This window comes from Conger conger, chromosome 3 (assembly GCF_963514075.1).
Source record: "Conger conger chromosome 3, fConCon1.1, whole genome shotgun sequence".
NCBI classification, from domain to species: Eukaryota; Metazoa; Chordata; class Actinopteri; order Anguilliformes; family Congridae; genus Conger; species Conger conger.
The window spans coordinates 2,250,795-2,263,294 of record NC_083762.1 but is presented as its reverse complement, the minus strand read 5'-3'; the positions used below and the strand labels follow the sequence as shown (position 1 = coordinate 2,263,294).

Here is a 12,500-nt window from a genome sequence, read left to right as displayed (position 1 = left end):
GAAAGGAAACGAGGATGGAGGACTCAAGGAATCGAGGAAATGTGTGTAAGGCAAATGGAGCACCCTCGCTATTTGAAGCCTCAGTTTAGAAACCACGTCTGCTACAGACGGGGCAGACGGGGAGAGGAGCGTACAGACAGGGCAGACGGGGACAGGAGCATCCCCGGGTTGATCATTCAAACATCACAAGAGCCGGAAAAAACACTTCAGAAAGGATGTGCTGATGTTTCATCACGGGTCCTCCGGGAGCCTCCGAGCTCCTTCAAGAAGCATCTGACGGGTTGGGAGGCCCTCAGAGACGGCCCACCTCCGTCAGCGTCAGGGTCGGCTGAGGACGGGCGGGACACGTGATTGGCCATTGGCCCCAGGGCGGGGAGGAGTGGTGCATGATGGGAAGGCACCAGGCCCCACCCTGCCCATCGCACCTCAACGTCCCTGCAAGCCGCTCAGGTCTCTGCGCACTCATAATTATTATTTCTGTATATTTCCTCCGGTGCCTTCATCACAATGACTATAATCAGCGCCGTTAGTCACCGCCGTAACGTCGGGGGATGCGAGAGGAGGTTAAAGAGGAGTAATCAGCACCCTCTCCCCCCCCCCAGCTGTGATGTGACAGCGTTACGGAGACGCCGAGGTAATGGAGGAGAGACACGGGCCGGGGGACACGTCGTGAGAGGAACGAGGAACGGGAAATGAGAGCTGGAGACGTTAAAACCCCGCTTCAGATCGGCGCCCTCAGGGTCTGGGGCAGTTATGGAAGGAACTCGCTGTCACGCTAAACAGCGTGAAAACCCACAGCCGTGATAAAAACACAAACCAGTCCTCTCAGCCGCCGGCGGGATCGGCAGCACGGGGGAATGAAGGTCAGGGGACGCTGGGGCAACGTTCCCTCAGGGGCCCAGAGGCTAGGATGCTAGGATGACCCGGAAGGTTGTTGGTTCAAGCCCAGGCGTAGCCACAACACGATCAGCTGTTGACAAGGCCCTTAACCCCACGTTGCTCCAGGGCTTGTCCCCTGCTTAGTCTCATCAACTGTGAGTCGCTCTGGATAAAAGAGTCAGCTGAATAACACATTAGTAGACAAACGGAAATGTTAACTTTATGAATACAGAGCTCATCGCCTGCCTGGACTCCCTCACGTCCCTGAATTAGAATTCTTCCTGCATCCCCGTTAATCTCTCCCCTGAAATGATCTAAGTGCTCGTTCACGCTAACTGGGCTCGGGCTTAAGAGGCTCCATCCCGGCCCTGTAATGGAGGCTAATGCACCAGAGCAGGCTGCAGATGATATCGACTCAGGCATTAGAGAGGAGCTGTGTGCAGGAACCCTGCTGTGAGAGACCAGAACCGCCCAACGACTGGCTGGGCCACCCCCGACAGGCCGGTTCTGTCCTGGATCACCCTGAACAGGGCCGGTTCTGTCCTGGATCACTCCAGTTCTGTCCTGGATCACCCCCGACAGGCCGGTTCTGTCCTGGATCACCCCCGACAGGCTGGTTCTGTCCTGGATCACTCCAGTTCTGTCCTGGATCACCCCCGACAGGCTGGTTGTGTCCTGGATCACCCCCGACAGGCTGGTTCTGTCCTGGATCACTCCAGTTCTGTCCTGGATCACCCCCGACAGGCTGGTTCTGTCCTGGATCACCCCCGACAGGCCGGTTCTGTCCTGGATCACCCCCGACAGGCTGGTTCTGTCCTGGATCACCCCCGACAGGCCGGTTCTGTCCTGGATCACCCCGAACAGGCCGGTTCTGTCCTGGATCACCCCGAACAGGGCCGGTTCTGTCCTGGATCACTCCGGTTCTGTCCTGGATAACTGAACAGGCCGGTTCTGTCCTAGGTCACTCCGGTTCGGTCCTGGATCACCCCCGACAGGCCGGTTCTGTCCTGGATCACTCCGGTTCTGTCCTGGATCACTCCGGTTCTGTCCTGGATCACTCCGGTTCTGTCCTGGATAACTGAACAGGCCGGTTCTGTCCTGATACTCGAGGGTATCTGGACTGGAAGGATATCGATCCGTCTGGGTCATCGGATGCCAAGAATAGCATGTGCTACCAATCGGAGGACAGCAGCTGATAAGAGACCAATGAGCTCAGAGCCAGACACTGTGTGCAACCCTTAACCTCCCCCCCGGAACATCTGCACATGACAAAGAAGGTTCCGCCTGGGGAACAACAGAAGCTTAAGAGCCATAAAATCATGGTGCTGTAAAATCTTTTAAACAGCAAAATCAGCCAAGGGATTGAGCTAATTATACGCTCTAATTCTGTTTATGAGAGATTTTAACGTCACACCAACATTTTATCATAATAATTTAAATGCTATAATTATATGTTCACTTTCAGCGCACAAAGGTAATTAAGCATAATTGCATGCAATCAGGTCTAATTAAAAACACTGAGCTAGTGTGCGACTAACAATGTGCTGGATGATCTTAAATGATGTCGTTTATCAATTTTTTTTCTTATTGGTTGGAGGTTTTCGTTCAGGTTTTCAGCCGGAGCTGTTTTGGCCCCCTGGCCTCTCCTCAATCCTCCATATTATCTGCCGCTCGGCTGCAAAGCCTCTTGTCTGCAAAAATAAAATGAACTCAATTACTTTAAGAGATTACTTTAGGAGATTAGGGGGGGGGACGGGGCCTGGGTCTGTTCCCATTGGCAGATGCTCCCGTGGCCCGTCCAGATCCCGATCAGCAGCGTGTCGAGACTCCAGCCCTGAGCCTGACGTCCGGATTCACCGCGCCACTCGCCTCCCGATCGATAACGGCCATTTCATCTCCAGAATTCAGCCTGTTATCGCCTCCCGTCCTCTCAGCGATGAGCCATAACCCACGCCGTCCCGCGGTGTGCGTTTTATACCGATCAGTGTTCAGACTTTTCTTCTGTTAACGAGACTAAACACAGCCGTGGCTGGAGCTGTGTCATCCTGGGGGGGAAAAATAACCCCCCGAATGAAGAGAAATCTGTGATTGAGTGAAATATTTATGTGGGAAGGAAAGAGCCTTGTGTTCACTTCACTATGTTTGTCCCACATGCAATTCCACTTTGATGAATTCTGAAGCTATTACTCCCGGCACTCCGTATTTGATGATTGTTTTTGCTCATGCAGCCAGGGCAACGCCATAGACATACTTTCAGCAATGGATAATAAAGTTTACAATTCTATTCTATTCTCAGGTCACTATTATGTTCATTAGTACCACTCCATTCTGTTTTATGAATATGTGCACACACACACACACACACACACACGTACGCGTGCGTACACACACACAAACACACACACATGCACGTGCGTACACACACACACACACTCACACACACACACACACACACACACACTCACACACACACACACACACACACACACACACACGTACACGTGCGTACACACACACGAACACACACACATGCACGTGCGTACGCACACACACACACACACACACACACACACATACAAACACATATAATATGTAATGTATTGTGTATGTATTGTGGCTGTCTTGATTTGTGACCTGTGATTATGTTGTTTATTTTGTTTGCTGTACCACCATAATGTTCCCTTTTATCATGAAAATAAATGATGTTCTCCTCCACTCTTCCGTGAGCTGCCCGTGGCGGTGGTGGGCCTGCTTGTGTGCTCAGTGTTTCCCAGGGTGCACGTTCTGGGAGCTCCGGCACAACGTCAACATGAGCGATCGTCTGGAGGTCCGTGGTCCGTGCGCCCCCCGGCTCCCGCTCCAGCCTCCTGGGTCCCAGGCTGCCCCATGGACAGCGCTCATTACTGCCCCCGCCACAGTCTGTCCAAATAAATGACCTTTTCTCCCCCCCCACTCTACTGTTTACTGCGCCCACCAATCAGCATGTTTGGAGCCTTTCCAAGGACACGTGTGACTGTTTCCATGTCGATATTAAGGGCCCGATTGTTCTCCTGAGCGCGGGTCCCCCGGAGCGACAGCAAAAGGCCGTTACACTGCCGTCCCCAAAGCGCCCAGGGGGAGGCGCTCTGCTCCTCAGGGTGATCCGTGTGAGCAGGAGGGCGGTGTGTCCCGGAGATAAAGGAGCTCTGAGCCATTAAAGCTGTGAATGAGCATGACTGTGCGTCCATTCCACCCTGCACGCCTCTCCTCTCAAGGGAATGCAAAGACCGCGAGCCAATCAATAGCCTCTTCTGTACAAAGTTTACAATAAAAACGCGTTAATGGGATTGAGAGTAACTCGTAACGAGGGCTGAAGAATGGGTTTTACTCCCTCAGTCGTAAAAAACACTCTACGGTCAAACACACCTTTTACCTTCAAACATTCTACGGTCAAACACACCTTTTACCTCCAAACATTCTACGGTCAAACACACCTTTTACCTTCAAACATTCTACGGTCAAACACACCGTTTACCTTCAAACATTCTACGGTCAAACACACCGTTTACCTTCAAACATTCTACGGTCAAACACACCTTTTACCTCCAAACATTCTACGATTGAACACGTTTTACTGAAAATACTCAACGGTCAATCACCCTGCTCCTCAAAACCTCCTGCGCTCAAACACACCTCAGTGACCTTCACCGAGGGGCCTTTTCATGGGCTGTCCCAGACTCCAAAAAAACACTGCAGTGACAGACAAACAAAGGGCACTGCAGCAAGGGCAATATAAATGTGTGTGTGTGTGTGAGAGCGAGTGTGTGTTTGTCTGTGTGTGTGTGTGTGCGTGTGTCTGTATGTGTGTGTGTGTGTGTGCGTGTGTCTGTGTGTGTGTGTGTGTGTGTGTGTGAGAGAGAGTATGTGTGTCTGTATGTTTGTGTGAGAGTGTGTGTTTGTATGTATGTAGACCTCTCCCTTTTACAGAGGGACTGACGTTATAATCTCTGGCTGCTTCCGACATCTCTTTGCTGCTTCCTGAGCATGCGTGAGCTCTGAGAATTCAACTTGGCAGTGCACTCCTGCTAGACAAACAAGCAATCCTCTTTAGGATAAAACCAAAATGATTATAGCTGCCCAAATAATTGAATTACATCTCAGAACTCACCCATTACATTACATTATATTATTGGCATTTGGCAGACGCTTTTATCCAGAGTGCCATACAGTTGATTAGACTAAGCAGGAGACAATCCTCCCCTGGAGCAATGCAGGGTTAGGGGCCTTGCTGAGGGGCCCAATGGCTGTGCAGATCTTATTGTGGCTAAGCTGGGATTCGAACCACCAACCTTGCGTGTCCCAGTCATGCACCTTAACCGCTATGCTACAGACTGCCCCTCACCTCCACTAGCAATATTAAATATCTGGGTATGAATACTTCCACCAAGCTATCAGAGTTGTTCCACCTCAATTACATTCCATTAATAAATACAATTGAAGATGATTTAAACCGTTGGCAGACACAAATAATCTCTGCTTGCAGACACCATCACTGAAGATAGAATCCAGCAGCATCATGGAGCCCCAGCCTGGCACCCACACACGGGGCTGAACCTCAGGGTGAGCGAGGTAGTGTCACTCCCCTGCAGGGTCCCCCTGTCTCAGAAGCTCCGCCCTCACATCATACCCACAATGCCCCTCTGCTACCAGTATCTAGCAGCGACAATCTAGCAGGGACTGAGTGACACACAATCAAACACAACCAGGTCCTGCATGGGAAACCCTGCACAGAGAGCAGAGGAGAGAGAGAGATATGTGACATAAACTGATATATTCCACCAGGCAGGGAGAGAGAGAGGGAGGGAGAAGGAGAGAGAGAGAGAAAAAGAGAGAAGAACACAATAGATTGTGTTATTGCACTCTTGGGGGGCTTCCTGTGATCCCAAGGAACCCATGATGTCACAATAGAAGATGGAATCACTACTGTGATGTAGGGCTCGTAGGGGGCGTTCCCATTGGCTGCTGCCTGGATAGAACTGCCGAGTACAACCACCAACCAGGGCAGGATGCCCCATGAGGTTACCACAAAAAACCCCTCCCCGGCAACAGCCTCACGGTAACCACAGCAACCCCTCCCCGGCAACAGACACCATCATTCCAGCTGCTGATGAGAAGTTTGGGGGGGGGGGGGGGGGGGGCACAAGGCCATGAGGCCGATCAGCCCCCCAACCCCTGGCCCCGGCCTTATTACAGAGCTCAGAGCCCCACCCCCCAACCCCCCCACCCCAAGGCCATGTCAGCACCACTGCCAGACCAGAGCATCACTTCACATCTGCTGAATTACACAATCAAACAAAGAGATCTGAGCCTCTCTGTGCTCCGCAAATGACTACAGCAGGGAGGGGGGGTCACGAGGGACGTGTGGAACTCCACACCAGACGGCTTTGATCACCAGATCACCCCCAGCCCCCTCCCCCGCCAAAAAACCCGGCAAAAACACCTCATTAGTGTTCATAGGGAAGTCCCTCACACACACACACACACACACACACACTCACATAAATACAGGGGATACTTTGTTTGAGAGACAGACATTGTGGTGCTCCTGTGTGTGTGTGTGTGTGTGATTTTGTGGTGCAGAATTTAGGGGTACACAGATCCTGTGTGTCAGTGTGTGTGTGATTTTGGGGTGCAGAGTTTAGGGGTACACAGGTCCTGTGTGTCTGTGTGTGTGTGATTTTGGGGTGCAGAGTTTAGGGGTACACAGGTCCTGTGTGTCTGTGTGTGTGTGATCTTGGGGTGCAGAGTTTAGGGGTACACAGGTCCTACCTTGGCAGGTGAAGCACTTGACGTGGAAGTGTGTGTTCTGCACGCGCACCACCTCTCCCTTACACACCGCCCGGCAGCGGAAGCACTGGATGGGGGCGGAGCCTCTCCCACCGTACGGGCTGCGCTGATAGGGTACTGCTGGAGACAAGGGGGCCGGCTGTTAGAGACCTGTATTATTAAATACAGTGCATACACACTCACATAATGTACAACACACACACACATATATACACATATACACACAATGTACAACACACACACACAGACACTATTATACACATATACACACAATGTACAACACACACACACAGACACTATTATACACACACTGTACTATATACACTACATAACACACATACTGTATATAACACATACCGCTCATTACAAACACACACTGGATATAAAACACACACACATACAAACAAATACTGTACACAACATCCCCCCCATTACACACACACACAGCATGTACTCTCACACACATGCACACATACTGTAAATACTACACACACAAATACCGATATAACACTCCTCAACAACACACATACACATAACCATATAACACGACAAACACACCCACCCACCCACATAACACAACTCACATACACACATAACCGTGTAGCATAACACACACAAATACACATAACACACAGACAAGCTCTCTGCTCCCTGAACCTGAACTTGCGCAGTGGTAATAAGACGCTGAAGATAACGGTGTCTTCGGAGACAGACGTACGCATACTGGCATTCCGGCATCCTGCCGCGAAATCGATCTGGCCTCCGACGCATCAATCACCACGTCAATTCAGCCGCGATGCCTTCCAGAACGTAATCATTCATCCCCTGGATCAATCAGCCCATCCCATCCAATCAATCAGCCCGTCCCATCCAATCAATCACCCACAACCCCATCCAATCAATCACCCACAACCCCATACGTCTCCAAATTACCTTCTGCCAGGAACGATCAAATAACAAATGATTATTATGATTCTATACCCTCCAACTCTGACATTCTAATTACGGTGTAATTATTCAATGCAATAACCAGCTACCATATCCTTGAGCTGTTTATGTATTTTCATTATGTAGACATTTTACACATTTTATTTTTTCAGGGACAGAGCGCATTACTCAACATTACTGTGAATGCAGCAGTATGAGCCAGCTGGCCTGTGTTCCCCGCAGTCCCTGGGAATGCAGGAAGGAGCCAATGGTCTAGTTATTTATGTTTCATAATCTCTGAAATTAATTTGGCAGATTGTCTCGTCCATGGAGGAAATATAAATCATACGTCAGAAAAGCGATGGGCACACAGTCTGTCAGCCTAATTACAATAATAAACAACCAATCCAATATTATTAATAATAATAATAATATCATATTTATGATGTGCTTTTCATTAAGTGAACAATCTCAAAGCGCTAGAAATGCAGAGAAAATATTATATGATCTTCCAGGTCAAAGCAGTATACAGTATGAGGATGAAGTCATCTCTGCGACCCCAGAACTACAGTACCCAGAAGCCTCGGCTCAGTGCTTTCCACTGCAACGTCACCCCTCTATGACATCACCGCCCTGGTGAATCAGATCAGTGTTTGTGAGTTCAGCTCAGTTAAACATGCTGCTCTGGGCCTCAGACGATCCGGCTGCCAGTGACCTGGAAAGATTCTGGTGACCCTGGCAAAGTCCTGCAGGCACAGAGACAAAAGGGGAAAACAGCTTTCTCCTGGGAATACAGGAACGGCCCGGAATTCCATCCGTTCGGAGGAATGTCAGCTGAGCTGGGTCACATGCCTGCTCTGAGGTCGTGACCTCTGGGTCATTCTGCGCGCCCTTTGACCTCACCCAGCCATGGCCCTCGTGAGTCACACAGATGCTGAACATCCCATAACTCCACCTGTTACCTGGGAAACAGAGAGGTTCTGGAACCTCCTCCCACAGAGACAGCACACACACACACACACACACACACCCATACATGCACACACACACACACACACACACACACACACCCATACATACCCATACATGCACACGCGCATACGCACACACACACCCATACATGCACACATACACACACACACATACACCCATACATGCACACACACACACACACACACACACACACACACACGCAAACCCCCATCTCTCTGACAGGAAAAAGGGCATCCCAGTAAATGGCTGTCCTGATGAAGAGCTTTCAGTGAGCATAAATCCCAACGAAGACCTTTCAGAAACCATAAACACTCAGATATTTAGTCTTCTAGCTGATTTTTCTATGTAGGTCATTCTGAGGAAAGAGATTTTACACAGCACTGGTGAACCAAATCACTGCTCAACTTCTGCTGGCCAGTCACATTCCTGGATACACAGGTGTTAATGTGTTCGGCTTGTCACTGTGTTGACGTGTTGGTGTGTTGATGTGTGTCATTGTGTTGGTGTGTTAATGTGTTCGGCTTGTCACTGTGTTGACGTGTTGGTGTGTTGATGTGTGTCATTGTGTTGGTGTGTTAATGTGTTCGGCTTGTCGTTGTGTTGAGGTGTTGGTGTGTTGTGTTGATGTGTGTCACTGTGTTGATGTGTTGTTGTGTTGATGTGTTGGTGTGTTGATGTGTTGATGTGTTGTTGTGTTGATGTGTTGTTGTGTTGACGTGTTGGTGTGTTGATGTGTCGTTGTGTTGAGGTGTTGGTGTGTTGATGTGTGTCACTGTGTTGTGTGGATGCTTGTCGTTGTGTTGATGTGTTGGTGTGTTGATGTGTGTCATTGTGTTGTTGTGTGGATGCTTGTGGTTGTGTTGGTGTGTTGTTGTGTTGATGTGTGTCATTGTGTTGTTGTGTGGATGCTGAAAACGGGAAGTGACCTGACCTTCCCTGTGAATGATTCTGATAACCACAGTGGACCAGCTTCCCCACACACCAGTGGACCAGCTTCCCCACACACCAGTGGACCAGCTTTCCCAACACACCAGTGGACCACCTTCCCCACACACCAGTGGACCAGCTTCCCCACACACCAGTGGACCAGCTTTCCCAACACACCAGTGGACCTCAGTGACATTATTCCCACACACCAGTGGACCTCAGTGACATTATTCCCACACACCAGTGGACCTCAGTGACATTACTCCCACACACCAGTGGACCTCAGTGACATTACTCCCGGGCAGTTACGGGATCGCCTCTGTGCAAACGATGTGCTGCTCTGCGGATCTACGAGTATTCCCCACTCTCATGCTCCACTGTTTTCCACACAATACTGGAATTCACACACACACGCACACGCACACACACACACACACGCACACGCACACGCACACGCACACACACACACACACGCACGCACGCACGCACGCACACACACGCACACGCACACGCACACGCACACGCACACACACACGCACACACACACGCACACACGCACACACGCACGCACACACACACACACACACACACACACACACGCACACGCACACACACACACACACGCACACGCACACACGCACGCACACACACACACAGACATGCGCACATACGCACACACACACACACACACACACACCCTCAGGGGTTAACACAATCTGCGGAGTTCTGCGATCAGCAGCTGTCTCTCTGAGGTTTGATTGATGTGCTCTAATCCTACACATCTCCTGACTTCCTGTCCTCTCATCCTACAGCTCCTGCTCTCCTCTGATAGGCTGCCTCTATGACATCACAGCTGGCACGGCTCCGTGTGAGAGGCTCAGTCACTCAGGGGACGGAGTGCTTGTTGTGTCTCTGTAATCCAATAAAAGCACAATCCTATAAAGATCTATCCTCACTCACACACACACACACGCATGCACACACACACACGCACGGTTTGTGCCAAAGCGCTGCTGTCCCATCTGGTCTCAGCGGGTAAAGAGCAGGTGAGGACATGACCATGGCAGAGTGGCACCAAGTTCCCATCATGCACCACTGCGGCACCAGCTTTTACCTGTCAGTCACTCCCAGTTACCTGGAAACGGATCGTTAAGAGGGAGAGTATTGGCATTCCCGTTCCCAGATCGCCTGACGGGAATTCTCTCAGTTTACGTTAATGACGGGAAGCGGTTCCCGACGGACATTAGAGGATTCAGCGCTGAACACACTTCCCAAGCACTCTGAACGGAAAGTGGGATCTACATCCGATTTGAACGAATGAGCACGGACGTGTCTTCTCTCCCCCACCACAGAGCGATAAATATAGCACTGTTCTCGCCCCCAGTTCAGCGTATGCAAACAGATCACAAAAGTCACAAAAACAGACCACAAAAGTCACAAAAACAGACCACAAAAGTCACAAAAACAGACCACAAAAGTCACAGAACAGACCACAAAAGTCACAGAACAGAGTGCAGAGCACACATGCAGAAGCGGCGCGCACTGAAGACCAGCGCCACGTTTTGGTTGAGCATGAGTCAGAAAAACAAAGCTCTCACTTAACCTCCCTCTCTCTCTCCACGGCTGTAATTACTCATGTCTGACAGGATCCCTGGTGAGGAGTAAAGGCAGCACCGTCCGCCTGACACAGAACGACACGGCAGGACAATGACACGGCGCTCTGAGTTAAACAAGAGCAGCAGCCCTGGGCCTCTCTGCGGGGGCTAATTTTACCCCGGGGGGGATTAGGGGCTCACAGGGAGTTAGGGGATTTGAGCTGACAGGTTTAGAGAGCAAACACCACCAGCACCCTCACACCTCTCTACAGCAGAACAGGCCTGTGGCAGGATAGGATACAGGACCTGCTTCTGCAGGATAGGATACAGGACCTGCTTCTGCAGGATAGGATACAGGACCTGCTTCTGCAGGATAGGATACAGGACCTGCTTCTGCAGGATAGGATACAGGACCTGCTTCTGATGACTGCAATAACTACGGCCTGAGGAGAGCCCACAACCTCACTCAATGAAACACAGAGCACTGAAAAGCTCCCAACCAATCAGGAACTGTGCACTGACAACCTCCCAACCAATCAGGAACTGTGCACTGACAAGCTCCCCACCAATCAGGAACTGTGCACTGACAAGCTCCCCACCAATCAGGAACAGTGCACACACACACACACACACATGCACCTGCACATACACCACACAAACCACACACACTCACACACACTCACACACACACATGCACCTGCACATACACCACACAAACCACACACACACACACACACACACACACACACACACACTCACTCACACACGCACGCAGAAGCAGTGGCTACCTTAGCGCTAATCCTGCAGCCCTGCCGCTCAGCTCCTCCGGGTCAGAGGCGATCTGCAGAGCCGAGCTCCTCTCACCGGGAGAGGGACGGAGAGCCACCGTGCCACAGCTTATGACTATTTCATATCCATCTCTCCAATAAAGTAAAGCGATGCGCAATCGAAAAAGCACAGCTGCGCTCAGCGCCGAGGTCAGGCTGGGCACTCACCCGGAACGTTCCGTTTCCAGGAATTAACTCAGAGGAGAACGCAGCCTTGTCTGGGAGTTCTCCCAACACCTCCCGCGTACAGCGCTCCTCCGGGTCCCACGGCTGTTTCCTCTACATCTCCAGTTGCTCTGCTGTGCGATTTGCTTCATGTCTTTACTCCTTTTCCCCAGTTAACTGTAACTATGTCTCAGCTCCAGACTCGTGACGTGCCCTGTAAGCTCACGAGAGCTCTGCCAAACATCTGGACCTGCAGTCTCCCGTGGAGGAGGAGACAGGTGCTGCCTTTACAGGTACACCACACACCTGTGCACACGAACCCAGCAGCTACACAAAGCATTTTACAATGAACGCCTCCCAT

At 50.7% G+C, this 12,500-nt stretch overlaps 1 protein-coding gene across 1 annotated transcript in view; it reads right to left on the bottom strand.

The window, feature by feature from the left end:
* ablim3 (actin binding LIM protein family, member 3) overlaps window positions 1-12,500 on the bottom strand; it is an 85,679-nt gene that overhangs the window by 59,894 nt on the left and 13,285 nt on the right. The window contains exon 2 of the mRNA XM_061237075.1: window positions 6,688-6,822. Within this exon, the coding sequence (XP_061093059.1) occupies window positions 6,688-6,822 (135 nt within the window). The remainder of the gene's footprint in view (window positions 1-6,687; window positions 6,823-12,500) is intronic.